Source organism: Microcebus murinus, chromosome 8 (assembly GCF_040939455.1).
Source record: "Microcebus murinus isolate Inina chromosome 8, M.murinus_Inina_mat1.0, whole genome shotgun sequence".
In the NCBI taxonomy this organism is placed as follows: domain Eukaryota; kingdom Metazoa; phylum Chordata; class Mammalia; order Primates; family Cheirogaleidae; genus Microcebus; species Microcebus murinus.
Window position 1 is genome coordinate 102872400 of NC_134111.1, and position 27251 is coordinate 102899650.

Here is a 27251-nt window from a genome sequence, read left to right on the forward strand (position 1 = left end):
GGCTTGGGGCGGGTGGTGGTGGGGTGCTCGGGTCAGGGCCGGCACCCGGATGAGTTGAGCTTTGGCCGTGCTGCTGTCGTGCAGCTCCTGTTGCCTGGGAGGCTGCGGGTGGGTGGCTGCCAAGCTCAGAGCCGGGCTGGGGCCTCCCTTTGGGGGTTATCTGAAGAAGGACAGCACCGTGGGGGTGGCTGAGCATCCAGCTGCTGTGTGGCCGGGCGTCGGTCGGGGAATCCCAGCGTTTCCAGGGTGGGCAGAGGAAGAGGAGGCTGAGAAAGGGATTTCATTCTCCGGCCAAGGCTGTTGCTCAGCGGTTCCTGGCCAGCAGGGACGAGGCTCTTGAGCAGATGTGGACACTAGCCGAGGGCTGATCTCATTCGGGTGGCACTTGCCCCGTTACCCGCCCCGTGCACCTCCAGCCTTCACTGGCGGGGCTTTCTGCCGTGGTTCCGGGGGGTGGGGGGGGTCTTCTCAGGAAGAGTCGCAGGGAGTCTCTTTCACTCTTCCAAAGCGGCAGAACTCGGCCACTACACCTGCAGTCCCACGTGCCGGGCACTTCCGAGTCTCAGAACTGTGGGAGAGACTCGAAGTGCAGGTTAACCTGTTCCGGGACTTCCTTTTTGGATTATTTGCAAGGTCTTGAGGGCTCCAGGCACCAATAAGGTCATCAGGAGTAGACAGTTTCCCTTTTGGGAAATCCACATCTTCCTGGTGGGATTCAGAGACCCACAGTGGCTCAAAAGCGGTCCCTGTTTTCCCTGGCACGGGGATCCCCACTGGTGTTTGGTTTCCCCTTAGGTCTTGGCTATCAGCTCCCAGGGCAACCCGATTGCATTTCTCTGTTTACAAGCACTTGAGCTCCTCCCTCTGAGGGGCACACGAAGGCCATCGGTCATTAATACTGTCCATCTCTGGGGGAGGGGGTGCTTGTAGTTGGAGACTCACCTTGCTAGATTCACCTCAGCTAGATTCCCAGGCACGGAGGGACAATGTGCTGTGCAGGCTTAAGACCCTATCGCATTCCCTGCCCTCTGGTTCAGACTGGCCCATCTCTCTAGCTCTGGCTGGTTTACCCTGCCATTAAAAAAGAAAAGTGAGTTAAAAAAGAAAAAAAAAAAATGATTGCAAACATCCAGACGGCCTCAGGCGGGGAGGGAAGGTGCTGGCCCAGCCCAGCACAGGGCAGGACTGTCTTCCAGAAAAGGAGTGAACTATGCATCACCCATCTCAGAACTTAGGAACAAGGAAATCCTAAAACTCCAAAGTACCATATTTTTCCATTGACAGGCCCGGCCTAATTAGAGACCAGTGAGGAGTTGTGTTTCCTGGTTGTTTACTGGCTCTTTTAGTCCATAAACAGCTCTGCTCTGTAATTAGGCTGTCTGATTGGGAGTGACTGTGGGGAAAAGCCAGGATGGGTCAGGCTGGCCTTCCTCTCTTTAACCCTTCTGTCTGCTCTCTGCTACCTGCCACTGGATTTCTTTTTCTTTTTTTTTTTTTTTAGTCCCCTGTCATCTTTTAAGAATGTCTTGGGGTCAAATTCCAAAGAATAGTGGCAGGCAAACCTTTTGAACTTCACGTTGGTAAAAACCTGCCTGAGAGTGAGTCTGGGAGGCAGATTTCTTTTCTTTCCACTTGAAGGAGAAGTGCCAGGAGCTTGGTGGATTGGAAGAGATTGGAGAGGGAAGTCCTGAACTGTTTAACTCGATCAAGGTGGGCCCCCAAGCAGTTCTGACCACTTCCACGTGTTCTCCTGCCGAACAGCAGTGTCTCCGACTCTTGCCTTTTTGCAGTGACTGGCCTTACGCCTTGGCCGACAGTAGTTCTTTTTTCTTCTGGGAGTGTAACGCAGCTTATGATTGGAGGGTGTTTCCCGTAAGTCGCCCACGCACGTGTCCTGCCCACCAGCCCATTACAGAAGTGCAGTTGGGCAGACCTACCTACACGTTGTCTGAAACAATGTATAATGGGAGTTTCGAACTCCAAGAGGGTGATCTCGATTCTTAACGGATATAATTCAGGCAAATAAAACCGTGCGGAAGTACGTGTAGGTCCCCGATATATGGGATAATTCCTTTTCTAAAAAAAAAAAAAAAAAATGTGTCCTGGTTGTATTTCAGAGAAATTTGTGATTATGAAAGAAATGCCTCCACCCCCGGCCCCCTTTTTGGGTGGAAAGCCTGCCTTTCCATTCCAAGGCAGTACTTCCAGCAGCACTTTGGTAAATGTCAAAAAGTTGGAGCCGCGGAGTCGGCTGCGTCGCTGCCCGTCTGTGCTCGTGGGGCTCCTCTCCTGCCCGGGCCGCTGCCTGTCTCGCTCAGGGGCCTGCTCTGCCTGTCTCTGTCCAAAGGCTTTCTGACGTCGTCTCTTAAATTAAAAAAAAAAATACTTTTTATTTATTTCATAAACAGCGTTATTGCTGTAATACGTTTACTGCACTATGGGAAATAATCACTAAAGAATGATTTCCTATGATCCAGTTTCAACAGATGACCTGTTTCCCTTGTTCTCTGTCCTCTTCCAACCTTTTTTTTCTCTGTGTAGAGAGGTATGTATGACCTTAATCGATGCCTTTTAGGAATTGTCGTTAGCATTTTCTGCGTTCAGGATTATTTTAGTAGCGGCACAAGAGTCTCTCGGATTGTTCTTCCGTCTTCATTCTCCTGTTGTTTTTAGGTCAGGCGTTCTCCAAACTGCGGTCCGAGGGCCACATGCGGCCCGCTGAGGACATTCATCCGGCCCGCCGGGTTTTTTTGCCGCCGCTGCCTGTCCTGCTTAGCAGCCGACTGGTCCCGGGCCCACGGTGCGCACGTGTGGAATGTGTGCCGCATGCTCCAGCGGTCTGAGGGACGGTGAACTGGCCCCCTGTTTAAAAAGTTTGAGGACCCCTGATTTAGTTTGTTTACTGCTGAGCATCCGTTTTTTAAGGTATCTTCTTACATCCTGATTTTTCACTCAGCGTGAAGCCCCGGAGTTGATTCCTGGGTCTGAGGCAACACACACTCCTGGGTTTTACGTTGCTTCCCAGTGGCTCGTCCGAAGGGTGCCCATTCACGCAGTATGCCTCGCCCACGTGACCTGGGCTCATTCCTGCCACTGGAGAGTCACCTCGTACGGCTTGCTAGCCCATTGCAGGTGCAGTGAGATCTGCTTCCTAAGTGTGCACTGGTTTCATCGCTGAGGTTTAGGGCCGTTCAGTGGGGAGGATTTGCAGAGAATTTGACACTGGGGGCCTCCTGCACCCTCCTGGGGCCTTCAGGCTGTGACCACCGGCATCGTTTAGGAGAGAGCCTGGCCCCAGAGATCGTAAAGAGCCTCCTGCATTTCCCTGCTGGGACTGTCCCTAGTGGGTCCAGGAGAGCCTTTGGACAGCAGCCACCCGGAGGAGTTGGATCTTGGTTTTGCCGAAGCTCCCAGCGGGCAGTCTGCCCGGACCTGCCCTCCCCGTCCTCCGTTTGTCCCAACAGCTGTTGGGAGAGGCATCCTCGGGGGCCAGCTGTCCGCAGGCAGACCCGCCCTGGCCAGCACTGCAGCCTGGGGTGAATCATCGGGTGCCCTCGACACCACTTTCCCAGGATCATTTTGCTTCAGGACGTCACAGCAGTGGTTGAGGACTGTGTGTGTGAGGGAAGTGTAGCCATAATTCCTGCTTTTAGAAGGAGGGGGGAAAAAACCAGGAAGCCCCTAGAGAGGTAGTAGCCACCTCACTGTCTTGGAATACAATCATTTTGCTTTGCAAAGCTCAGGCACATCCCAGGTTGCTGGAGTTTGGCAGCATCTCCCGTGGCCCAGACTCTGGCGTCTGGGCTGCCGGGATGCGCTGCTCTGCGGTGGTGGTGGGGCTGGGTGAGCTTCAGGGTGTGGGGGTGGGACTCGGGGGCTTGGTCTCAGCTGTCCAGCAGGCTCCTTCGGGGGACTCAGAAAGACATGGAGTAGGGATAGGCCGTAGAAACCAGCTTCTTCCCACCGCCTTCTGGTGCAGAGCAGGAAACTGAGGCTCAGGGAGGGTGACTGGCCAGGATTATGTGGGATCTTTGAAAGCGTAAAGGGCACTGAAGGCTTCCCCAGGGTACCTCTCAGTGTCTGTCAAGGGGCGGTGATTGCTGGGGCACAGGGGCGGTGGAAGAAATGGGAACACCCCCTCGGTTCGACATGAAGGATTACGGCTAGCTGTTGAGTGTTGCCAGAGGAGACTCAGAACATCTCCACGGGGGAGGCCATTAGGATCTGCGTATCCATCTCCGGGGGCCCAGGGGGAGAACCTTATCTTGTGTTTGTGTGTCCATCTCAGCAAAGCCCTGTTTCTCTTTCTTTGAATAGGAAGCCAGAAATTGAGCTGCGCACTGTTGAAACATAGCTTAGTTATAAGTTTGTTTAAAAAAAAACAACAAAAAAACACTACTTTCCCATTATGCTATCTATCTCCTAATAGGGCCCCTGGTATCTGAGCCAGGACACACATTTGGTTCTTCTGTGTCCTATGATCCCGCTCTGAGTGAAAACCGATTATCTAATCAAAGGAAGCAGATGACAGAGCCCCGTGATGTGCGCTGCCCTCGCTTCTCGCCTCTGCAGCGAGGGAGGTCTGGTGGGGAGAGCAGAACGAGGGCTCCCCTGGCCACAAAGGGGGTGGCCGCAGGACTGCAGAGCGGCCTCAGGGTCTGGAGATACAGGCAGCTGCGTGAGCCGCAGAAGGGCAGACCCGCAGGCCCGCGGGCGTCACGGGGTCATTCGAGCTGCTTCCGCTGCAGGTGGCTGGGAAGTACCGGGTGGAATCCTCGGAGGCCAGATGAGAGGATGGGAGAAGAAAGTCCGGAGGAACCGTTAGATTTCTTCCCGATTAGATAATAGAGTGGGAGGGAGGCCGTCGAGCCTCTTGCCAGTACGGCCTCTTCCCCGGTTCACCGTCACTTGGCCTGCTCACAGATGCGTGTCCGTGGGACCCCTCCGAGAGTTGCCGTTGCTGTTTGTCCCTTGGACGCGCTGGTGCTCGCACGTGCGTTTCCAAGGAGTCTGTCCCCTGAAACCACAGAGGAGCGTCCCTGCTCATCCGAGAGCAGCTGGCCCTCGGTTCTCCGCTCTGGGATAAACAGCCGCTTGCAGGATCTTAGTCTGCAGAGTTGGTGGCCGACCGCCTGTCTCCACTAGCCGGGGGTCACTCGGACGTCCTCGTGGCGTGAGCGCGAGGAAGGGCTGTCAGAGGCTCCAGCCGCTAGAGGAAGTTGGCCGAAGGGCTGCGGGCCGCGTGGCGTAGCTGACACGCGCCACGGCGGTGACCTGTCCGTCGGCACACCGCGAGCTGGTGGCGGGGGACGCCTGTTTCTCGTGTTTCCACTCCCGGGGAAACGCTTTGGAACGTCTGTCAGCTTCGCTCTCTTGCAGGCATGACTTGCGTGGGACACGCTGAGGTCTGGCGGGGCGGCGGCACCAATCCAGGCGCGAGACTCCCAGCCTTAGACCCTTGCGTGTGCTGCCATGAGCAAGCAGAGTCAGAGTTGAAAAGCAGCTGACTGTGTGTGAAATAAAAAAATACGAGGCGGGCGGGGGTGACAGTTTCAGAGTCGCTCAGGAAGGCGGATTTAGCCACCCTAGTAGGGGAGGTTAGGGGACGGGGTTCGTGAGAAGTGAAATCCCTGGCCTGGAATTTATTAGGGCACTGTTGTTAGTAGCAGATAAAACCCCAAACCTCAGTGGCTTGGCCAGACGTGCTGATTGCGCTTCCACGTCAGGTGTGACAGAGGCGTTCTGGTTTGGTGGGGGCTGCTTCTGGGATTGGGCTCGGCGGTCAGGGTCACCTTGAAAGGAGAAGAGGTCGGGGGATGGTGCACTGGAGGGTGTTATGCTGCAGGCCTGAGGGGCACACAGCACCTCCCCCACTGTTCCATGGGTGGGACCGGCCAGGTGACCCCCTCTCCCTGCAGAGGGAGGCGGGCAAACACGCTCCCAGGGTCCAGGGGAAAGAGGAAGCAGGTGCGGGAACACCTAGCCAGTCTCTGCTACCTGTTTACTCCCTTCATCATGTCAGAAACGTCAGAATTTATGGGACGGTGATGCTTTAACTGGCTTTTATGATTTTGGGGTGATGGTCTGGTCCGAAAACGACGGCTCAGGGTAATAAGGGCTTCCAAACCCAACAGTTCTTCGCTCCATCGCTGCAGTTTCTGCAAACCGGAGGTGATGCTCTCAAGCTTCTGGGTTGACGTCTCGCGAAGGTGGTTCTGTTTGGCAAACAGAAAAGGATTCATCGTGAGGTAAAGAGTCTTTATCTAAAAATTTGTGAATGGACGCCAACAAGATGCAAGCTTAATGTATTGAAGGAACTAGACGTGTTTTCTGTGCCAGCTTATTAGCAGAACTTGGGGTACAGGTGATTGAAATGCAAGGGATTCTGAGTTTGTGCCTTGGGAATAATTTTATTGACTGAAACCAGGCGTTAACTTGCACTCCGGTCGATTAAGTCTTTCTCTCCAGTTTGGCACGGGGGGCATTTCAGTTATTAGCTGGGTTCTGCCTAGCAGAAGTTTAACGTGATATGCCTGCTTCTCCTGCGTGGGGGTGTTGGGTCCCCCACGCAGACTTTTCTCCCTGCCCTGTGACGTCTCCATCTCTCGTTCTCCTAAACCACGGCAAGAGATGTGTTAGGAGTCGGTGCTGAAACTGGGTGAACGGCCACCCCCACGCCCTGGGGGCCGCAGGCGGAGGCTTTGCACACACGCCCCTGGCAGTCTGGAGGGGCTGGGCTCCGAGGGGGACAGGACAAGGTCAAGTTCATCCTCTTCCCGCAGAGTCCGGGGTCCTGACTCTGGCTGTTGTCCAGGAATGGGAACGGCAGCTTTCTGTGCGATTTTTTTTTTTTTTTTTTTTTTTTAGGGTGCCAGTGAATTGTCTGGTCCAAAAGGTTTTGTGATTATCATGTTTACAGTTGAGCCCAGTCTACTCACCATTAAGGTATTTGAGTGACCTGCTGAGCCGTCTACCTGAGGGCACCTGTGAACCGGGACTGGCTCGTGTCTCACAGAGGCCTTTGAACTTGCTTTGTAGAGGTTTCCGGTTAAGGAATCACGTGTTAATAGCCTAACAAAAAACCCTAGTCTAACATTGTAGACTTTTAGGCGTGGAGTGAACGTCTGTGGTGGTTCTAGTCTAATGTCGCTGTTATTTTATCGTCCAGGCTCACGGCTGACCATGACCCGGGAACTGGGGTGGGAACCTGGGGGTCCCCTCCTTGACTCGTAGACCACCACACTGCCACTCCCCTCCCCCACTAGTCTGGATTAGAACTCACTGCAGTCATTTCGGATAAATTTTAAACCAATCGTAGAAGGAAGTCAGGAGGATTGGGGTGATGGAGATGAGTACACGTGGATTCTTACCTTAAGGACCTCCCCTCCCCCATTATTATTGGAAAGCCAGGCAGCTGTGGGCTACTATTGCAAAGCTTTTGCCTTTAAATAGCGGCAATATGGGAGAGACTGCAGCGACTGCAGTGTCGATCCCGTCTGCTCAATGCCAAGCCCATCTCCTTCTCCTCCTCCTCTTCTGGGCGGCTTCCAGGTTGCTCGGCACCTGCCCCTCTACCGCCTTGCTTTGTCCCGCTGGTGTTTAGGGTTGTGAACTGGTGACACTCCACCCATCCCTGCATTTGGCTCTGGGCTGGCCCGGGTCCAGCTTGTGTTCCCTCCCTCATCGATGGAGAGGTGGACAACGAGAACCACTCCCCCACCCCACCCCTTGCACCATGAGGGCTGCAGATGACAGCCCCAAATTTGCTGGAGTTCGACTGCCTTAAGTCAGAGGCTCCCTCTCCCGCTTTGTGTTCTTCCCGTTCTTTCCGTCCACGTTGCGCCTTCAGCCACAGCCGGGAAAGATGGACTCGTAATCGTGATCTCAGTTCCCAGGACTGGAGAACCAGGGCACCCTCTCCTGCACCCTCGGCCCCACCCGGGAGGTTCTGATTCTGTGGGGCTGGGGTGGGTAGACCCCGAGACTCCGTGTTGCTGTCATGTCACGGGCTGTGCAGATGCTGCGGTGCGGGGACTGTCCTGGAGGGATGCTGTGCTGTACGTGCTGTAATCGTAAAGGGACAATGACCGAGACAGGGCGTCAAGTGTCACTCGTGTAAAGACCTGCATGTGCCTGGTTGTCCTGGGGTCGATGAAAATGAAACCAATTAGAGACGACTTGGGCTCCTCCATCCAAGCATGAGCCGGCTTCTTGTATTTTTACTGTGGAAGGGTCTTCTACATCACAGCAGTGGCTTTTAAACATCTAGTTTGGGTTAATTTATGGCATTTCCCAGGCGACAGAATTCAGTAAATCAAACTGGACCAACATGCTGTGTGATCAGAAAAATATCTTTTTAATTGGAGGAGGATCTTTGGATGGAAAAGATAAAAATAAGAATGGATTAGACCTAGGGCAGCGAGGAGGTTGGGCGGTAGCCCCTTGCTGCTGGGAGTTAGGTCTGCTGGTTTGTTTCCTCATCCTTCCATCTGCCCTTCCATCCTTTCACCTGCCCACGCATCCCTCCTCCTCCTCTTCCCTCCACCCACACGTCCATCCCTTAGACCAGGGGTCCTCAAACTTTTTAAGCAGGGGCCAGTTCACTGTCCCTCAGACCATTGGAGGGCCGGACTGTAGTTTAAAACAAACTATGAACAAGTTCCTATGCACACTGCACATATCTTATTTTGAAGTAAAAAAAAAAAAAGGGCAAAAACACCCGCAAGTGGCCCGCGGGCCGTAGTCTGAGGACGCCTGCCTTAGACGTTAGTTGAGCTCGTTCTCTGTTTTGGTCCTGGGCCCTGGGCGTGCCGCAGAGAAGAAAGAACAGGACACCCTGCACTCTGCGTGCCGTGCCCCAGCACTCGGGGCCCTCTCAGGTCCTGGGGCTGCTTGCAGGTGAGCTCGCCGCCCTCCACCCTGTTCCGCCGAGGGAATAAACCTGGGCACATGGGGCACAGACCCTCAACGTGAAACTATGTACCCGTTTTCAGAGCAGGAAAAGGCATGGCTTTTGCAGGTTACAAACCTACAAGCTTAGCTTCTACGAAGTTAAAAGTCCAGAAAGACGTAGTAAAGGAGTATTCCAGGGAGAGAGCTAGCGTGTGCTGCTCTGGAAGAACCGGGGCCGGCAGACCTGCCGCTGTGACGTGTGGCACTGTGGGGAGACGCGGAGGCAGAGACGTGTTTGCGGCGGCGGCTGTTACGGCCAAGGACTCTGGTGGGCGAGATGGAAACGACTCCGTGGATGATGCCAGGTGGGAACGAGATCCGGTGCCGCTGAGGAACCCTCGCTGCAGACACCTGCTTCCGTAGTGTCACGGCGCTCTGTTGCTGATGAACTCCCATCCCCATTCTGGAGCGTTTGAGGGAAGCACGTTTGCCGTGAATGTTATTAGACACGTGGCTATTCCTGATGGTTGAAGACCTCGTGCAAATAGATTTCCAAAACACAAAGATTCCCGTGGGCAAATAGACAGAACCCGGTTAATCCCAAATGCTGTTACTGTACAAATAAGCAAAGATTAATAAGTAGTGATGGGGACGTTAGCAATATCCGGTCCTGTGGCGACAGGGTGTGCATGACGTGGGCTGTTAGCGGAAGCCTGTGCACTGGTGGGTAGGCGGGGGGCGGGCAAAGGTGAGCCCCCTGAATAATGATGGTGGGAATGGAAACCGTTGACCTTTTCTGAAAAGCAGCTTGGAAACGTGAACGTATGGAAGGTTCACGTACTGTGGCCAGGAATCGTGCTTCTAGGGATCTAAGCCAAAGCGATCTCCACAGTGATGGGCGGATTGGTTTATGTTTATACCCGGCCTTGTTTCAGAAAGGGTATAAAGCGGACCACAGGGATAGACAGGTATCTAAGGGCAAGATGCTCTCTCTGAAAGAGTTTTCTCTTAATGAATGAAAAGTAGCCACGTGTCACACAAAGTGTCTTCTAGTATGAAGTTCTTAGGGCTTGGGGCATCCCTTATGTTCTTGGAACTCTTAATTGTTTAATGGTTATTTAATTGAGAGAGAAATACAGAATGTTGCTAACCACAGATTGCACCGAAGGGAGTGGGCTTGCTTTCATTTGAAGGGCCACCTGGATTTGCAGGAGAGCAGCTGACTGGCTTTCCAGAGGTGTAGAAGCCTCGGGACTGATCTCCCGATTGCTGTGCTGTACGCGTGATCCAGCCTACAGGGTCCCTCTGGGAGCAGCCTACCCGGCACGGCTGTGGCCCCTCCCACAGGGCTCTGGCTCCCGTGGCTATCAGGGGACACAACTGTGGCCATGTGGCTACTCTCCAACCTTCTGCACAGCGGCCCCGAGACCCTCTTGGGCCACCAAGGCCAGCAGGTGACCCTCTGGCCTTGCTGTGCTACCTGAGAGAAAGGTGTGCAGACTCACGGGTGTCGCTCCGGTCTCCTCTGCCTGGTCCATCCCAACTCTCTTCGTTACCGGATGGATTGAGTAGTGATGGGGAAGCTTTCCAAGACAGATTGAAACATGGTCAGCTTGGCCGGGCGCCGTGGCTCATGCCTGTAATCCTAGCACTCTGGGAGGCCCAGGCTGGCGGATCGATCAAGGTCAGGAGTTCGAAACCAGCCTGAGCGAGACCCCGTCTCTACCAAAAATAGAAAGAAATTAATTGACCAACTAAAAATATATATACCAAAAAAAAAAAAAAAATTAGCTGGGCATGGCAGCGCATGGCTGTAGTCCCAGCTACTGGGGAGGCTGAGGCTTGAGCCCAGGAGATTGAGGTTGCTGCGAGCAAGGCTGATGCTACGGCACTCACTCTAGCCTGAGCAACAAAGTGAGACTCTGTCTCTAAATAAACAAACAAACAAACAAACAAACAAACATGGTCATCTCTGAGTAAACCACAGAGAGAGATGTAAAGATAGGTTTAAAAACATCATTTATATTGTGCTGGGAACAAAAACAAAATTCTTGAAAAAGCCAGTCTACATGCAAGTTTAGAAATTAAAACTATCCTTTTTTATTAAAACCAACGCATGTGAATCTTAGGATATGCAGACCAAGAACCCGAAGAAAAATCTCAGTCATTTAGCGGCGATGGCAATCGGTGTCTGTAGGTCCGTTTGTTGCTTATGTCAGCCTGGCCTGTGCTGAGGTGATGAAGCACAGTGGGAGGGGACGTCATTGGCAACCATGGATTTAATGTCATCTGGGTGTTTGCTTTCCCCCCCGTCTCTGTAGCATGTGAAGCCTTTGACAGGAACCCCAGTGGATCTTCCACACTGGGTGATGTGTTCACTGCCATGGTATTTCCTGGACAGCTGGGGTTGCTTAACCATGTAGCTGCAATAGCAAGATAAAGGAAACGGATTTTCCAATCGAATATTTTAATAAATGATGGATTGGAAAAGGGCACAATATTGCACGCTGTGGATGCCGCTGATGGAATGATGACGAGAAATATTTTAATTAGGGGCATCCTTGTCCCAGCGTGGAGACAAGGAAAGAGTGGTCCGTCAAGGTGAAGGTCATTGCAGATATCCCTGGGTGTCTGTTCCTGGAGATAAAGTGATCTCAAGACGGTGACACATTGAAAGTGACATGAGCTGGATCATTAGCAGTCGGTAGTCCCCCCCGGCCACTCCGAAAGAGGACGTGCTTCTAATCATACCCACAGGATTTTTTTAAGACCCCTTTTTTCCTCTTCATAAATGACAGTGCTTGACGATAATTTCGTCGGAAAGGTCTCCGTCCTGACTCTCTGACTCTCGGCTTCCTTTTCCACGTAGGCAAATGGTCTCGAGAAAACTGAGAATAAAAATATCCAAAACATTCTATCAGCATCTCTGAATTGTTCGTTGTTCTCAGGATGGCTGGACCCAAATCTAACAATTAAAAGGAGTAAGCGGTATGTTTCCAATCCGTATGTTGTCTTTGTTACCATGATTTGCATTCATATGGGATGCCCCGCAAACCCAGAAAGAGAATGACTTTCTGATTGAATCATATCATTTCAAACAAAGCTCTTTCATGAATAAAGCATATTAATTAGTATGTCCAGAATGATCCTCGTTTTTTTTTGGAGTTGTGTGTTAACAGAAACATTTGTGCGTTTGCTCCAAGGTCAGCATAGATTTAAAAGCAGACGTAAGCTTTGAAAATGTATTCCTGCTGGATTGAGAACATGGATTAATTAAATGTGCAGAAGCTTGGAAGGTAGATGGATTGTCATCTCCATCTTTTTAAAGCACTTTATTGGGAGATCACCATTTGGTAGCCGGGTATATGCATTTTTTTTTTGTGGTGTATGTTAATAAATTGAATAGGTAAAAAATAATAGATATAAAGTTGGAAAGTGCTCTGACCTGAATTTCTTTCTAGGTAATTTTAATATTAATGATGCCCGGGGATGTCTTTCAAAGTTACAGAATGATACCTGGACAGCCCAGTCGCCAGCCCTTAATTGCATGGCGGTCTCCCGTGTCTGTAAATGTTGGTCCCTTGTCCTGTGTTTTACCATTACTGTGCTTCCGGCACCCGATTTCCAAAGTGAGCATGGATGGGGACATCGGACCTGTGTCGAGTGCTTTTGTCTGATCAATTAGCAGCGACGAGAGTGTTTCTCTGGCAAGGCCGCCTGGGAGTTGGATCCCAGCTGAGCAGTTGCATTCCCGCAACGCAGGCGCCTTCTGTACTTCCCTGCAAGGCGCCTTGGAGCAGGGCTCCTCGTCTTGTGAGGGAGGAATCTGTAGTATCATGCATGCATTTTTAACACACTTCCCAAAGTGTGATTTATTCATGCTTGAATTTATTCAATGCAGATTTCCAAGATTTTTCTTTTTTTTTTTTTTTTTTAAAGTGAGGCAGCCTGTCCCGCATGCCATGTGCCGGGTGTCTGGGTTGGAATGAGACCCTGGTTTTTGATCTGGAGATTTATAGAAAAGGGAGGGGACGGGGACAATGCATGCCGCATGCAGCAAGGCGGTTATTGGAGCTCTGATACTTCCAATAAGCGACGAGCAGGGCTGCACAGACTCTACCAGGAAAGCCAGGAACATGTGGAGTCCAGGGAAGGCGGTCCATTGTGCTGCTTCTCTTCCTTCTGTGCAAGGACATAGTGCTGCCCTTCACCCGGGACACTGCAGACCCCGGCCGACTGGCCTGGGGGCTGCTCCTGCTGGTGACTGCTGATGAGGGCAAGCCGTGGAGAATATTGCGCTCATTCATTCTGGTGCTTTATGCCCCTGTGGAAGCAGATACCGGGGTTTCAAGAAGACACCCCCTTTTTTTTTTTTTTTTGCAGGGCCAGGCGCGCATTGTGTGCTTGTTCTGATGCTACTCTAAGAAGAAAAAAGAACAAGAAATAACAGTTTCAGTTCTGAGATATTGATTTACAGGAAACTAACGATGCAGTCCTTTAACATAATAGTTACAAAGGAAAAGGAGAAGCATCCCGTCCAGTTTTGCGTCAGGGTAATCTTAGTTGAAATTGCTGACCACGGTCTGTGATTTAGTATTTGAGCAAGACACGCATGGTTTTAAGTGAATCCAGTACATATTCCATGCAGATGTGGAAACCAGAGGTTACAGGTAAGCTGACCCCAACCTGCACGTGTGCAATTAATTCTCCTGCTTTCCCCAAGAGTTGGACAGTGAGATTAGGCCTCGAGGGACTCCGATCTTCCCAGTGGGAAGAAGCTGGACTTCATCCTTAGAGGTTGGAAATCTTGCCTCTCTCAGTCCTGCGTGTCTCTCCAGCTACTGATTCCAGTTGCAGGGTGCTGGGTAGCTCAGGAGTTGAGCTGTGCAGGGCAGGACCTTGTTTATGTGGCTGTTTCTTTTTTACTGAGAAATGGGCCTTTTGTGAGTCCAGATGTGGCAGTCGAACACCGAATGCTCCCATTACTTTAAGAATAGCTGCTGTTACCCAGTGAGCTGTGAAGATGACTTCAGTTGGCTAAGTCTGCGTCCCCCAGAATTCACAGGTTGAATTTCTTACCCCTGGTACCTCAGCATGTGAGTGTACCTGGAGATGGGGGTCTTTAAACTCGTGATGGAGCTAAACTGAGGTTATTAAGGTGAGCCCTAATCCTACATGACTAGCATCCTTATAAGAAGAGGTTGGGACACAAACACAGGGAAGAGACAGCCATCCACATGCCAAGGAGAGAGGCCTGCCCACAACAGGGTTGACCAGCCCTGCCAACGACACCTTGAGCTCAGCCTTCCAGCTTCCAGAACTGTGAAAAAATCTGTTGTTTAAGCCCCCCAGCCACCCCCAGCAAACTCATACAGTGATGGCTTCAAATATTACTATGAACATTCAAGTTTTTCTCTTGATAGTCAAAGTCATTAACACCTTGGTGGCCAATTAAATATTTATGGAAATTTTTGTTACACTTTTCTTGATCTCTTTTAAGAACATTTTTTTTTTCTTATTTGTATGTACCTTTTCCTGCTAGCCAAATGTCTTCCGTTACTAGGAATGACTAGATCTCAACTTAGAAATAACACCCCTTGGAAGGTCTGGATGTCATGTAAGAAAAAGGCAATTTTTCTAATGCCCAGGCCTTTGTACTTACCTAATTATATCCGGAATGCTCCTGATGGTAAGAATTTATGGCTTTATAAGTGAGTATTTCCGCTTTGGGGAAGGGAAGTCTACAATTGAAAGACTTCCCTGCTGCCTTCCAGGGTCAAGGTCAGGATCCTGGGAGGAGGAGGAGGAGGTGGAGGTGTGGAGAAAGGTAGCAGGTGGGGCTAGGAGGCTGGGGGCATGCACTGGGCAGGCTGGGGGTGGGCACAGAGACTGGGCAGTGGACTTGGCCACTTGGAGCCACTGTTGGGCTTCCTTGGAGTCGTGGGGGGGAGCAGAGCCAGCCCGGAGTCAGTGTGGGGCAGAGGAGGGAGCCCCGGTTTTGCTCAGGCTTTGGGGAAACTCTAGGAGGAAAGGGGAGAGGACTGAGTCTTAGGGGTGGGGCTTGGGGGGTAACCTGGGTCTCTGGGCTGATGCTTTGTCCTTTGAGATTCAAATGAAATGGAGCCTATTTTACCCCAGTCAGCCTTGAGCTTTTAGCACCCTACCCCTTGGAATTCCCAGGAGGGGCCTTCTGTTTTTGTTGATCCCCACCTCCCGCCCCCACTCCCTGCTTTTATCCACCATTTCTGCCCAAAGCTCCTGGACCACTTTGTGTTTCTCCCTTGCTCCCCTCCTCGAGACCCCTTCTCTCTCCACATGGAGCAGACTCTGGCTTGCTTTTGCACATGCCTTCCTCGTCCCCTCCCAGTCCCCACTTCCATGCCAGCCTTCCCCTGCTGGTCCTGGGCAGGTGCCCAGCTCTCTCTGGAAGGCCCTGGGGCTGCCCCCACCTCACCCCTGGCCGGAGTCCCTGCTTTCCTGTGGCGGTGGGCTGGTGGGCTGGTGGGCTGTGGGCTGCAGTCCAGCCCTGCTCTCTCCTGTGAGATCCAGGCACTCTTTCTACCTGGGACTTACTGTTTAAAATAGGGTGATAGTGGTACTTACCTCACCGGGACATTTTGGGGATAATGCTATGCCTGGCCATGGCACATCCTCCTCAAGCATTGGCCTTGGTTGCAATAGGAAGGGAGCCTTGGACTGGTCAGGCTGAGTCACCTTTCATGTCCCCAAAATTCTGACAAGTGTGTATTGAGTTCTCAGTCAAGGCCGGGCCTCTGCAGATAAGCCCTGCACCCTAAGTGCGAGTGAATCAGCCAGCCACCTCCGATCGTGGGCCGGTCAGGGACTCTCGGGTGAGTCAGCATCTGCCTCCCTTGCATGGGGGCCTGGCGGGGGCCCAGGCCAGCGGGGTGGGCAGGGAGGAAGCAGCCCCTCAGGGGACTTCTCCACCAGGGCCTTTCCTGAGATGCTGGGCCTCCTCCCCTCTCACCCACACCCACTCCCTGGAAGGGAGCAACTGCCTTAGGGCGTCCTCCCCAGGCAGGCACATTCTGGGGAGCCCACGGCCCCCCGACATGCAGGGTGAGCCTGCTCTCATGTTTTCCGCTGAGGGAGGGAAGCACAGCCCTGCTCAGGGGGCGGCCACCCAAGATCAGCTGCAGCTGAGGATTTTTGTGGCCAGGGGAAGAAATGAATCACCCTGTTCCCTGTGTCTTTCCCTGACCGCTGGAGACTTCGTAGATAAACTCGCGGGGAGGTGTGGGCGGCACTGTGTGGCGTGTATCAGTGTAAACGGGCATCGTCCGGGTTTAGCGCAAGTCAGACACGACTGAGACACTGTTCCTGTCTTCCAAATCTCAAATCAACTACCTGGATTGATAGTCAGCGCTGGCAGCATTTATTAAGCAGAAGAGCGATAAGGGCTTGGGGTTTAGAGATAGCAGTTGCCGTCCACCGGGGGAGGTGGTCTTGAAGGTGGAAGTGTCAGGCAGGGTGATTGATGCTGAGAGGAGTGCCCAGGTGTGCACAGGTGTGTCCAGGTATGGGGGGCGGGGCTGAGGCCAGCAGGGAGAACATCAGACTGGGGACTCCGGAGCCCAGGCCCCAGTGCTGTGTAGGGTTTGGTTTCATCCAGCTGGTCCCAGCAGGAGACGGAGGTGAGACTGCGTGTGGCCTGGCGGGAGCTGGAGGGGAGGTTGGTGTGTCCCAGGGAAGAGTCTGGGATGCAGCAGACAGCACACGTTTGTTTTTAGCACTGGAGCCAATGCTTCATACAGGCCGTCACATTTGCTTGTCACAACGACCTTGTAACCTGACACAGAGGCCCAAGGTGACTCTCCTGAGGTCATTCCCCGAGGTCGCACGGGGTCTGCAGCATGCAGGCGGTACGGAGCCTGTCGGCGGCCTTGAATGCTAGTTAAGGAAGTGGACATTTTATCCTGCCCGTGACGGGGACTCGCTGAGGGGTCTGATTGAAGCGTACCCTAAAACTCCATCCCAGGGTGAGGGTGGTTTCCGGGGAGCAAGCCACACCTGGGAGTGGGGCAGCCGGGACCTGTCTGCTGGGGGTCCAGGTGCAGGGTGAGGAGGGTGGGAAGGAGAGGAAGGAGGTGGGATCTTGGGGAAGTGCAGATGCCCTGGGGGCCGGGGGCGGGAGACTGGCCTTGCAGGTAGAGCAGAGGCGCCTCACTGTTTCTCATTAAATGGGACATCACTGAGTGTTTGCATGTGCTGGTCAAAGGAGAGGAGACGATTGTGATTGATGGTGCAGGGTCCATTTGCCAGCTCTGAGTGGGATGTGGGCAGGAGACCTTGAGGCCTTTGAACGCAGGGCGTGAGGTTATGCTCATGGGGGAGCGGGCAGTGATACAACAGTTTCAGGGAAGGCAGTAGGATGGGAAATGGGCGGCCAGGGCTGCGGCGGAGCCATTCCCAGCGTGTGAGCAGCTGCCGTGGGACCTGGTGGTGCAAATTGGGTGCTCCCCACACCTGTGCACACCCGGGAGCCTCCAGAGATGCGGGGCGGCGGGGTGGGGGAGTGGGTCAGGCTTCTAGGTGATGGCCATGCTGTGCGTGTGTCCAGCACTGACCCAGTGGGCCGGAGCGTGGATGGACCCACCTTGCGGATGCCCAGGTGTGGGGGCTTAGAGGAGCCGGGGCGGGCGGGGTAGTGTCTGTAGTAAACAGGGTCGTCCCTTGGTCTTTGCTGGACAGAGAAAGAAGAGCCAGGAGGCGGATTGGGATGGATGGAAAAGATGCTTGAGTGTGAGCCTCCCAACAGCTGTAGGGAAAATTCTGGAAAGGAAAGACGGCCAGCCAGGGAGCTTGTGGGCAGAAAATGGGCTATTGGAGGCCAAGACTGCAGGGTGACGTTAGTCCTGGGTAAGTCAGGGTGTGGCAGTGGGAGGAGGCCCTAGGAACTTGGTGAAAAAAGACCACTGGAGCACTGGCGATGAGGCAGGTGTGGCTGGGGGGCGAGGGGGGGTGATCAGGAAAGAAGAGACCCGGGGCAATGGCACGTGAGCCCTGGCTTTGTGCATTCACTCATTGCTAAAGCCAAGTAGCAACACTGAGATACATTGTGATGGGGCTTTCTAGTTTAGAGTCTTTTCAGACTGCCCCGATCCCCTGACAGTGCCCAGAGCTGGGAGATTAGCAGTTGACCCATTTCCAGATTTGGACAGTTTTGTCTTGGTATGTGAGGAACCAGGTCACCACCTTCAAACCACACTCCTAGGGGCAGAACGCAGCCTGGGAGGGGAGGATCTGTGCGGGTTTTGCAGTGCTGTGAATTGCGTGGCCCTCGCAACTGAGTCCATTGCCCCCCTCTCGATGGACGATTCCAGGGTTGGTCGTGTATTTTGAAAGGAGGCAAAGGTAGCTCATCACCATAGCGCCGTCTGTGAAGGTGCCCAGCAGCAGCTGCGGGGGTTGCCTGGGCTGCAGGTTGAGCCTCTGTGTCCCCCACCCCACGCTCATCCGGCTGCGGGAACACCACACCCTGCTCTCCGCTTGCCGGCAGCTGGCGGCCAGTGCGTGGCGAGCGGGAGAGAAGACGTGGATGTTTTATCCCATTTGCTGTGTCAGATGTGATCCCGGGGCCCCGGCTCTGCTTTCCCGAAAGCCCCGATGCAGATCGGAGCTACCAAGCGCTGTGGCACCGGCGGCCCCCGGTGTGTTTATTCTCAGCCTGGGGAGCACCGAGCAGGTGACAGGCTGGCTCCTCGAGGCCGGGGAGCGATCACGTGCCTCCCTCCCCCGAGACAGGAAAGGAGGGTGGGGTTGGGCTTTGAACAGGCACCGTAGACATTTTGTTTCTGACATTTAGAGGGGGCAGAAATCACATATTCCAGTCCCCTGGGCACAGATAAAAAGATTTTTCAGATATCTCTGCAACCAAATCCCGAACGGATGCACAAGTGACAGCGATGCAACAGAATGCTTTTCCAGATGCTGGGATTTGTAGCGGGGCCGATAGAGTCCCAGGGCAGCATGTGTGGCCTTGATTTCGATTTTCATGTAAGTTATGGGTTTTCTAAATCTTCGGGGTCAGTGGTTCTAAAGAAAAGCTTGGCAAACAAACACCCAGATGTTGTCAAACACACTTAAAGTCATTGTTCTCTGGCAGTCCGTGGTGGAAGTTTCCAGTCCAGGAGACTGTCAGGGGGACCCGAACCCGGCTCCTCCTTCCCCGCGCTTGGACGGGAACGTCTGTGTGGGGGCGAGCGTGTAGCTGTGATGATCAGAAGAGTCCCCTCCACCGAATCCCGTGGAGGGAAATGTTACCAGATAAGCCCGGTCCCCATGCACGCACTGCAAGACGAGGAAGATGAGGTAATTCATGGGAATTTCACGGCTTTTCTGCACACGAACTCTGGGGCCGCTTCGCAGCTGTCTAAAGGACAGATGCAAAATTGTGTGTCGCCCTTGACCAAATCCCGCCAAGTCCTGACTCTTCCCTGGGTTGAGGTCGAAGGCTGGGTGGAGGAAGGGAGGCATTCTCTGGGGATGCCCTGGCTGTGGCCAGTGCCCGGCACCCAGCGAGGGGCTGTACTCGGGAGCTGCCGTGGCGTGTGGCGTGGCTGCCAAGCGTTTGTACACATTCCCATAAAGTGACAGCTAATAGATCTGATTTTAATATCGTAAGTCACTTTTGACGCTTAGCAAGAACAGACACCAAGGAATTTCTGACATTTTCCCTTGGGAGTGAGAGTCTATTCGCAGTGGACACTTACCTGGGGTATTTTGAAGCCGAGACGTAGACTCTCTTCTCGCTGACCCGCTGCAGAGAATGTGGAGTTTCGGCGCGGGTGGAGACACTTCTGCTGGCGCGTCCTGCCAGCGGGACTACATTGGCAGGGACGACGTCTCTGTTGTTGCCCATGCACGGGTCGGATTAACGTCCCTTCCTCTGTGACGTGGCGTTTCCCTGGCACAGAGGCGGTCTCTGTGCGAGCGATGCCACCTCGACCTTGGCCAGGATGCCACCTCGACCTTGGCCAGGATGCCACCTCGACCTTGGCCAGGATGCCACCTCGACCTTGGCCAGGATGCCACCTCGACCTTGGCCAGGCGCAGGAGTAAGGTGGGAGCAGGCTCGGCGGGACTGTGCCCGGGGGGGTCCGTGGGCAAGCCGGGAGGCCTGGCTGCGCTGCGCTTGGTCTCGGGCGCTCTTGTTGCTGGTCGCTCTTGGCCTGGCCGTTCCCCAGTGTCACGTGGCACCTTCCTGTACCTCGCTTGCATATATTTTCTCTGTAAGACTCATACAATGTTGCTTTAGGCGTAGGCATTCCCCCCCACACTTGCAGCCTTTTAATCGTGTCCATGATGTTGGCTCATTTAAAACAATTTTAACCAATGACTTGTCTGTCACAGAATGAGGACTGACAGGTGGCCTCATCTATAACTCTCGCTGTTCTTTCTATTTTGGGAAGGATTACTGGAAATAATTGCTTCTCTTCTTATGGAGAGACCTTCTGGAGCTTTTCATTACTTTATACAGAGGCGGGAAGGGGATGGTTGAATTTAAAGAAACAGTAAAGTGGAAAATGGGGTGTGAATGGCTTTTCATTCCCATGTTTTGGCGGGGCCGTTGGAGCAGGGGTTCCCCATCTGTGGCAGTCTTGCCCTCCAGGGAGCATTTGGCAAAGTCTGGAGACATTTTTGTCGCAACTAGGGAGGATGCTACTGGCACCTGGCGGGTAGAGGCCAGGGGTGCTGCTGAACAGCCCGCGGGCGGTGCACAGGACAGACCCCACGGCGAAGATTTACCCAGCCCCAAACGTCAACAGCACTGAGGGTGAGGCAGCCTGCTCCCAACACTCCCTCCCTTTGTGAAGCCTTTTTTGAGTGTTTCAACTAGAAATAGTTGTTTTTGGCTCTCTTCTTACCTGCCGCCTCCTCACCTTTCTTCTGGGTGTTGGTTATGTATGGCACAGTTGATGCCAGCTCCCCCTGTCCGCGAACAGGGAGATCCGGGCACTGTCGGTGCCTCCCACCCCCGCTCACCTGCCGGACCCCAGGAAACGGCACATGCGGGCGGGCTGCTTGTTGGAATACTGAAGTCGGCGAAACCTCAGGATTCCCATTCCTGCTCTGCCTTGCAGATCAGGTAAAGGGCGAGGGCCCCAGGCTGCCGCTCCACACAGGTGTGTTTGCTGATTGTCAACAGCACGTGGCAGCTGTCTGTCATCTAGGAATTCGTGGGAAGGCCTCCCGGAGGAGCCTTCTGACGGCAGGATATTGAGCTGGACTCAGGGTACCGCTGGGGGTGTGGGGAGGCTGAAGCAGTGGGTCCCCCACTCCCCGCCTGCCCTGCCTGCCAGGGCACCCGGCTAAGCCCTCCTAGATCCATGGACGCTGAAGATAGGATCTGGACGAGGACTCCCCCTCTTCGAGGTCATACCACGTTCAGTTTCGATGAGTATTCCTGACCTGCTGCTGTTCAGTGTCTAGAATGTGGAGCGAAGAGTGCTGCCCGAGAAGCAGGCGACATCGTGGGCCCTCCTGTTAAAGCTGAAAAGGGCGTGGAGGGTAGGCGCTCCCTCGTGGCACCACGCCCGCGGCCGCTCTGTTGGCAGGGATGCTCCTTACTGGTCCCTGGGGGGATGCAGAGGAAGGATGCAGGTGTTCAGAGGACCTTCCGGGTCTGTCTGTCTTGCTGGGTCAAAAGGACAGCAGCGTCAGCCCGCCCTGGGGGCAGAGTATACTTGCCCTTCCTCGACTGGCAGATGAGGGTCAAGTCCTCATCTCTGTTATAGCTCCACTTTTAATCTTCAGCTTTTAAAATAAGAAAAACGGGGTCCCCAGTGAGTTCGCCTGGAGTGTCTCAGGCGGAGTTGTCTGTGTGTAGGAGCCGAGTGTCGTGGTGAATCTCAGATCAGAAACCCTACCCCAAGCTTAATGACCCTGTCTGAGTCTCACCCAAAAAGGTAAAATATAAAATTATTAATAAACCATCACTGTGGTTTCTTTTTGGTTCTTACATGTGTGTGTCAGTCACCCGGCTCCCAGAAAACAGCCTTCAGAGCACCCCACGGCGGGGTTCCAGGCCGGCTCCTCGGTGGCATGGTAGGGCCGGGGCAGGATCAGTGGTTGAATGGTAGGGCCGGGGCAGGATCAGTGGTTGGCTGGTCTCGGTCCTCAGCAGATGTGGCTCTGCTAAGATGCGGGGAACGTGATTACTAGCTGTCAAGTTCTGTTATTTGGAAAGTCGGCTTTCACAGCAGATGGCTCTGCTGACTGACTACCAGAAGTTTCCTTTAAATGAGGCTTATCAGCTCTTAGTAACACTTGCGAAATAATATTCTCATGGAGCATGTTTGATTTATAGGTAGCTAGAAATGGTCCAGGACGGAGGATTCGTGGGAGGGTGGCCAGAGAATCTCATGAACTTGGAACTAAGGGAGTGAAGCCAGCTGCGGAGGGGACAGGGGTGGATGGGGTGAGGGGGGCTGGCCCTGCACCCACCTCCGCAGTCCTTCCCAGGGGGCCGGGGAGGGAGCCCCTGCAGCACGAGGCACTGCCTGGCTGCTGCTTGGTCCTGATGTAGCAGCGAGCTCAGCCACAGGCTTTTTGTTTGTTTGTTTAAAGCCATAATGGTGATGTACTCCATGGCATGGAAAAATTTAAGAGCCGATGGTCTAGTGGGGGTCAGTTTTAAAAGCCACAGGAAAATAAAGCTTAATGCCACCTGAAGATAGGTATTATTATTATTATTATTATTTTCCTTTTCAGAAAAGGCAGGGCTGGCTTTGTAAAGGGATCTGGATTTTGGAGTGACAGGTTCTGGGGCATGTGTCTCCTTTGCATGGTAGAGCCCATGTCTCCAGGGCGGTGGGGAGAGGCAGTTCTCGGCCACCAGGCTTTTCAACCCTGACAATCGGGCCTGACTCTGGATCACTGTGATTGGCGTGGAAAGTAAGTGCTTCCTTCTGAGGCGGGGAGTGCTGAAAGATGGCAAACACACTGGCTATGCCTGAAAGAGGTTCCCTGGAAGATTCAGTGTCATCTAAGGTAGATCAAATGGATTCTTCTACTCTGCAGCCTGCATCCTCGTATGGCAAAGCGCAAAACCTGGGGTGGATTTCAGACAAAGGTACGGCAGCCAGCAGATACTAACAGTCCAGTGTTGGAGTTCTAAAGGAATGCTGTTTTGTTTTATTTTTTTTTTAACTTTGGGCTCTATGAGTGGCTCAGATAACAAGATAAATTGACATATCTTAATTATGGACCAGTTACTTTCACATTACAGTTTATCTCAGCATTGGAAAGTTGCTGCCGTCTCAAATAGGGAGACTGGGTCCCCAGCTAAGTTAAGGAGCCCTGGGTCTGGTCCCATCATTGCTCCTAGCAAAGATCTCCGCCTCCACATGGTGCCCAGTTTCCATTTCTCAGCTTACAGACCCGGTGACCTTTAGGTGGATGGACCTTCAGCTGTGAAGTTTTAGACTGTCCCCAAATCTTAGTGGTGCTTGTTCATTAGACAGTGCTGGGCACTGCAGCCATCTCTGGGATTGTCACCAACACTTTTATCTCCCTTACTGTCTTTTTTATAGTAAAATTACAGCCTTAGCGGTTTTTTGAGAGTTTGTGAATTCTTTGAGGACAGAGGCCCTCCCTTGCCACTATATAGCATTGCAGTAGGTACACAATGTATACTTTATGAATAAATGGGCCAATAAGACAATGAATAATCAGTGCACATTTGCTAAGAATGCTACACGGTAGTGGAGAGAGATCAGTGGTGCTTGATCAGCCTGGAGTTCAGTAATACTCACATACTTGCCGTGCTCTTCGTTCCCAACAAAGCAGAATGCTGATGCTTACTAAGAGGAAAGAAACGACGTTGCGGTGCTGGGATAGGCAGTGTGACCCCCAAGACCCCAGGTTTCGCTCTCACTGATGGGCTGTGCAGCCTTGGGGGAAGCGCCCACCCTCTCTGAGCCTCTGCATACCCCTAACCCAACGGGCTGTAGAAATGTCGCCCTGATAGATGATTTTAGAAGTTGGTGGTTCTTGGGTCTCATCAAAAAGGGCTTCTTTATTGAAACTCAAAAGGTAGGACGGTTCTGTCGTGGCCTTTCAATGAGAATATACCGTACATTTCCAAAGCCCTGAAGTTTGAGGAGCAAGTGGACCAAGCTTGTGGCCCTGTGATGGTGGACATTATGTTGTTGAGGTGGAGGCCACTGAGGATGGTCCAGATGTATTTTAAAGTATCCTAAAAAAATAAAATGAATCACCTAGCAGTCTCTCTGATTTATTTCTGAATATTTAATTTTACTCAGAGGTAAAATCCAGAATTCCCAGGCTATATCACCTCTTTCAAGAGACCTTACCTGATTCATCTTTATGCCACTTTCTGTGCCATGCACACAGCAGGTACCCTATGATGTTTGTTACGGGACTAAAGGAGGGAGAACTGGCGCTTGACCGTCTCTGCCTGCAAACGGTGGCCACCAGCATCTCGCCTAGAAACAGCCTTCAGCAATCCTTGGCATTTCCAGGCCTGGAAAAGGCCGTGTAAGCGTCTGGTTCTATTAGTGGACATTGTATTTACTATATTTTCCTTCTGAAACTTTTAATCAAGCAAACTCTAAAACAGTAGGTCTATGTTTGGGACAGCATGAGGGACCAATATGCTGATCAACTTATGTACAAGGATTATTCTGCATCAGATAATATCCAAGACCAGTCAGTGTATGTCAGGGTCAAGAGGTAGCAAGTGGGGAAATTTGATGGAAAAGAAATTCGCCTTTCAATACAAATGGTGAATATTTAGTGCTGACACAGAATGCCCGGCATGTAGTATTTTAACTGGTTTCCTCCTTACTAGGAATGGTCAAAGTGTAGGTGCTATTATCTTTATCCTTGTTTTACAGGTTGAAAGACTAGTGGGCAGTAAGTGGACAAGCCTGGCTTGGATGGGCAGGTCTGTCCTCCTGCTCTTACCTGTTGTGTTTTCCATTCTGCTGCCACGGGTGGCAAGTGCTTAGCCATCCGCAAGGAATGTTTCCCCACACATTGAGAAAATACCCCTGATAAGTTATCTTGGGAGAGGAACTGTGGTCCTCCACTGGGAAGGCACTGGCATGCACAGCACCAGCCGGGTCTTTGTTCTTGTCTTCTGGAAGCCCACGTGTTCTGTGTGAGGTTGGGGGGAACAGGTACCAAGGATACCTTATTTCTCAAATGAGTCATTTGAGTTGCGTCTTCAAGGCTGCACGGTTGGGAAAGATGCCTCCGATAAACCCGCAGCTGGTGAGAGATGCCCCTTGTTTTGCTTTTGCAGGCCAGGCCTGGGAGTGTGTGTAGGCTTAGGGTGCAGGCGGGCGCCTGGGTAAGCCCCTGGAGGCTCCGGTCCGCGCACCGGCGATCCATCACGGCGCTTGGGCCTGCCCGCCGGCCGCGCTCGCCGCCGCCGCCGCCGCGCTCCCGGGACTCGGCCGCCGGGCTGGGCGCGCGGCCCGCGGTCCCCGCACGCCGGCCCCCGCCCGTCCGCCCCGCCCCGCCCCGCCCCGGCGCGCATTTCCATTTTAAACCACCGCCCGCCCGCCCCTCGGCCGCAGCCGGCGCAGCTGCCCGCGCGTCCCTGGCCCGGAGGGTGGCGGAGGCTGCGGAACGGCCGAACTGTGCAGGAAGGGGCCGAAGATGCGAACGGGCCCCGCACCGTAGACAATGAAGCCGCGGGCGCCGCCGCCCGCCCTGGACCCTGTGCGCCGCAGCCGCACCTGCCGGCGAGCCCGCCCCAGCGCCTGATCGCCCGCCCGCCGCCCCACCTGGCCCCAGCCCCGCCGGCCCATGGCTTGGCGCCCCGTGCCCAGACCCTGGCACTCGGGTCGCGCGGCGCACGGGCCGGCGGGTGCCAGGGGCGCCGTTCCCGCTGCCTGAGCGCGGTCCTTGCTGCGAGCGGGGGGCGTGGGCCACACTCCCGGCCCGCCCGCTGTCCCCGCCTTGCCCGGCGACCGCCCCGGTCGCGGGCTCGCTGGATGCGGCGGGGCCCCGGTGGGCGGCGCGGTGGCTGCGGCCACGACCTCGGGCGACATGTACTTGTTGGACGGCAGCGGCGAGCCCGCGTCGCCGCCTGCAGACGCGATGCCGCGCGGGACGCCCCCCAGGAAGACCGTCTACCGCATTTCCGTGACCATGGTTAGGAAGGAGCAGCTGGCAGCGCCAGGCCCCGGCGGCACCGACCTGCGCCCGGCTCGGCGGCCCCGGCCCGCGCGCTCCCCGGACGCGCCCGGGCGGCTGGAGGAGGAGGAGGAGGAGGCAGAGGAGGAGGCAGCGGACGCTGAGGACCCCGAGGGTCGCCAGCCCCACGCCTGGGACTTCCGCACCTTCCGCGCGCGCAGCACCGGGCAGCTGGAGCTCGGGCGGCTCCGGCCATGCGCACGCGGCCGGGAGCCCGCGGACCTGGCCGGCAGCCCCCCGGCTGTGGAGGAGGGACGCGGCTCGCCCGCGCCCAGCAGCCCCGACGAGGAGGGGGCCCTGGCCGCGCCCCTGCGGCGGAGCCTCAGCTTCAGGCACTGGAGTGAGTCCGAGGCGCCGCGAGGCCTGGCGCTGGGCGGTGGGAGGCGCCACAGCAGCTCCGGGACTCTGGCCTGTGCTCCGGGCGACGAGGCCGCGGCCGGCCCCGGGGCCGCCCTGGAGCCCTCGGCCGCCGCGCAGCCCGCCTCGGAGAAGCGCAACACCCTGGACGTGGGCGAGGTGCTCAGCAAGAACGACGCGCTCTCGGACCTGGAGCGCTGGGAGCGCAGCAAGAGCAAGAACCGCACGTTGGACAACAGCGACCTGCAGCGGCTGGAGCGCGCCCGGGCCGCGGCCGCCGGCCCCGGCGCGGCCTCGGAGCACCGGCTGCTGCGTTTCTTCAGCGGCATCTTCGCGCGCAGGGACGGCGTGCCCGGCGGCGGGCCCTCCCCTCGCAGCGGCGCCTCGCGGCCGCGCGGCTACTTCAGCCTGCGGCGCGCCCCGGCCGACGCGCACTCGTCCAGCGCCGAGAGCATCGACGGGTCCCCGCGCAGAGGTGGGCCGCGTGGCCTGGGGGCCTGGGGACGGGAGAGGCGGGCACCGGCGGGCTCCGCGGGCGCCTGCTCTGCTGGGCACGCTGGGCTTGGGAGCAGTTAAGGGACACGCCCTCCCAGGTCACAAGTGACCCCGTGGGGGTGAGCTCGGTTTTCCCCAGCGATGCGCGGCGGTCTTGAAGCGCCTCACTGCTCCTGCCCCCCGCCGTGTGCGGTGGTGCCCCTTGGGCCCGCCATCTCCCCGCTGTGGCGAGCTTGACTGGGAGAGGTGGCTTGCCTGACCGTGCCTTCCCCGGGCAGGTGCCGGCTCGGCCTTCTCCAGAGCGGGCCCGTGAGCCC

At 54.6% G+C, this 27251-nt stretch overlaps 1 protein-coding gene across 7 annotated transcripts in view; it reads left to right on the forward strand.

The window, feature by feature from the left end:
* Positions 1-27251, forward strand: part of AGAP1 (ArfGAP with GTPase domain, ankyrin repeat and PH domain 1) — a 535764-nt gene that overhangs the window by 124388 nt on the left and 384125 nt on the right. For 2 of the 7 annotated variants that reach the window (XM_076006074.1, XM_076006075.1), the window contains exon 1: positions 25936-26914. The exons of the other annotated variants lie outside the window; for them this stretch is intronic. In XM_076006074.1, coding sequence (XP_075862189.1) covers positions 25936-26914 — 979 coding nt within the window. Of the gene's footprint in view, positions 1-25935; positions 26915-27251 lie in introns of those variants that run through there. 7 annotated transcript variants of the gene reach the window in all.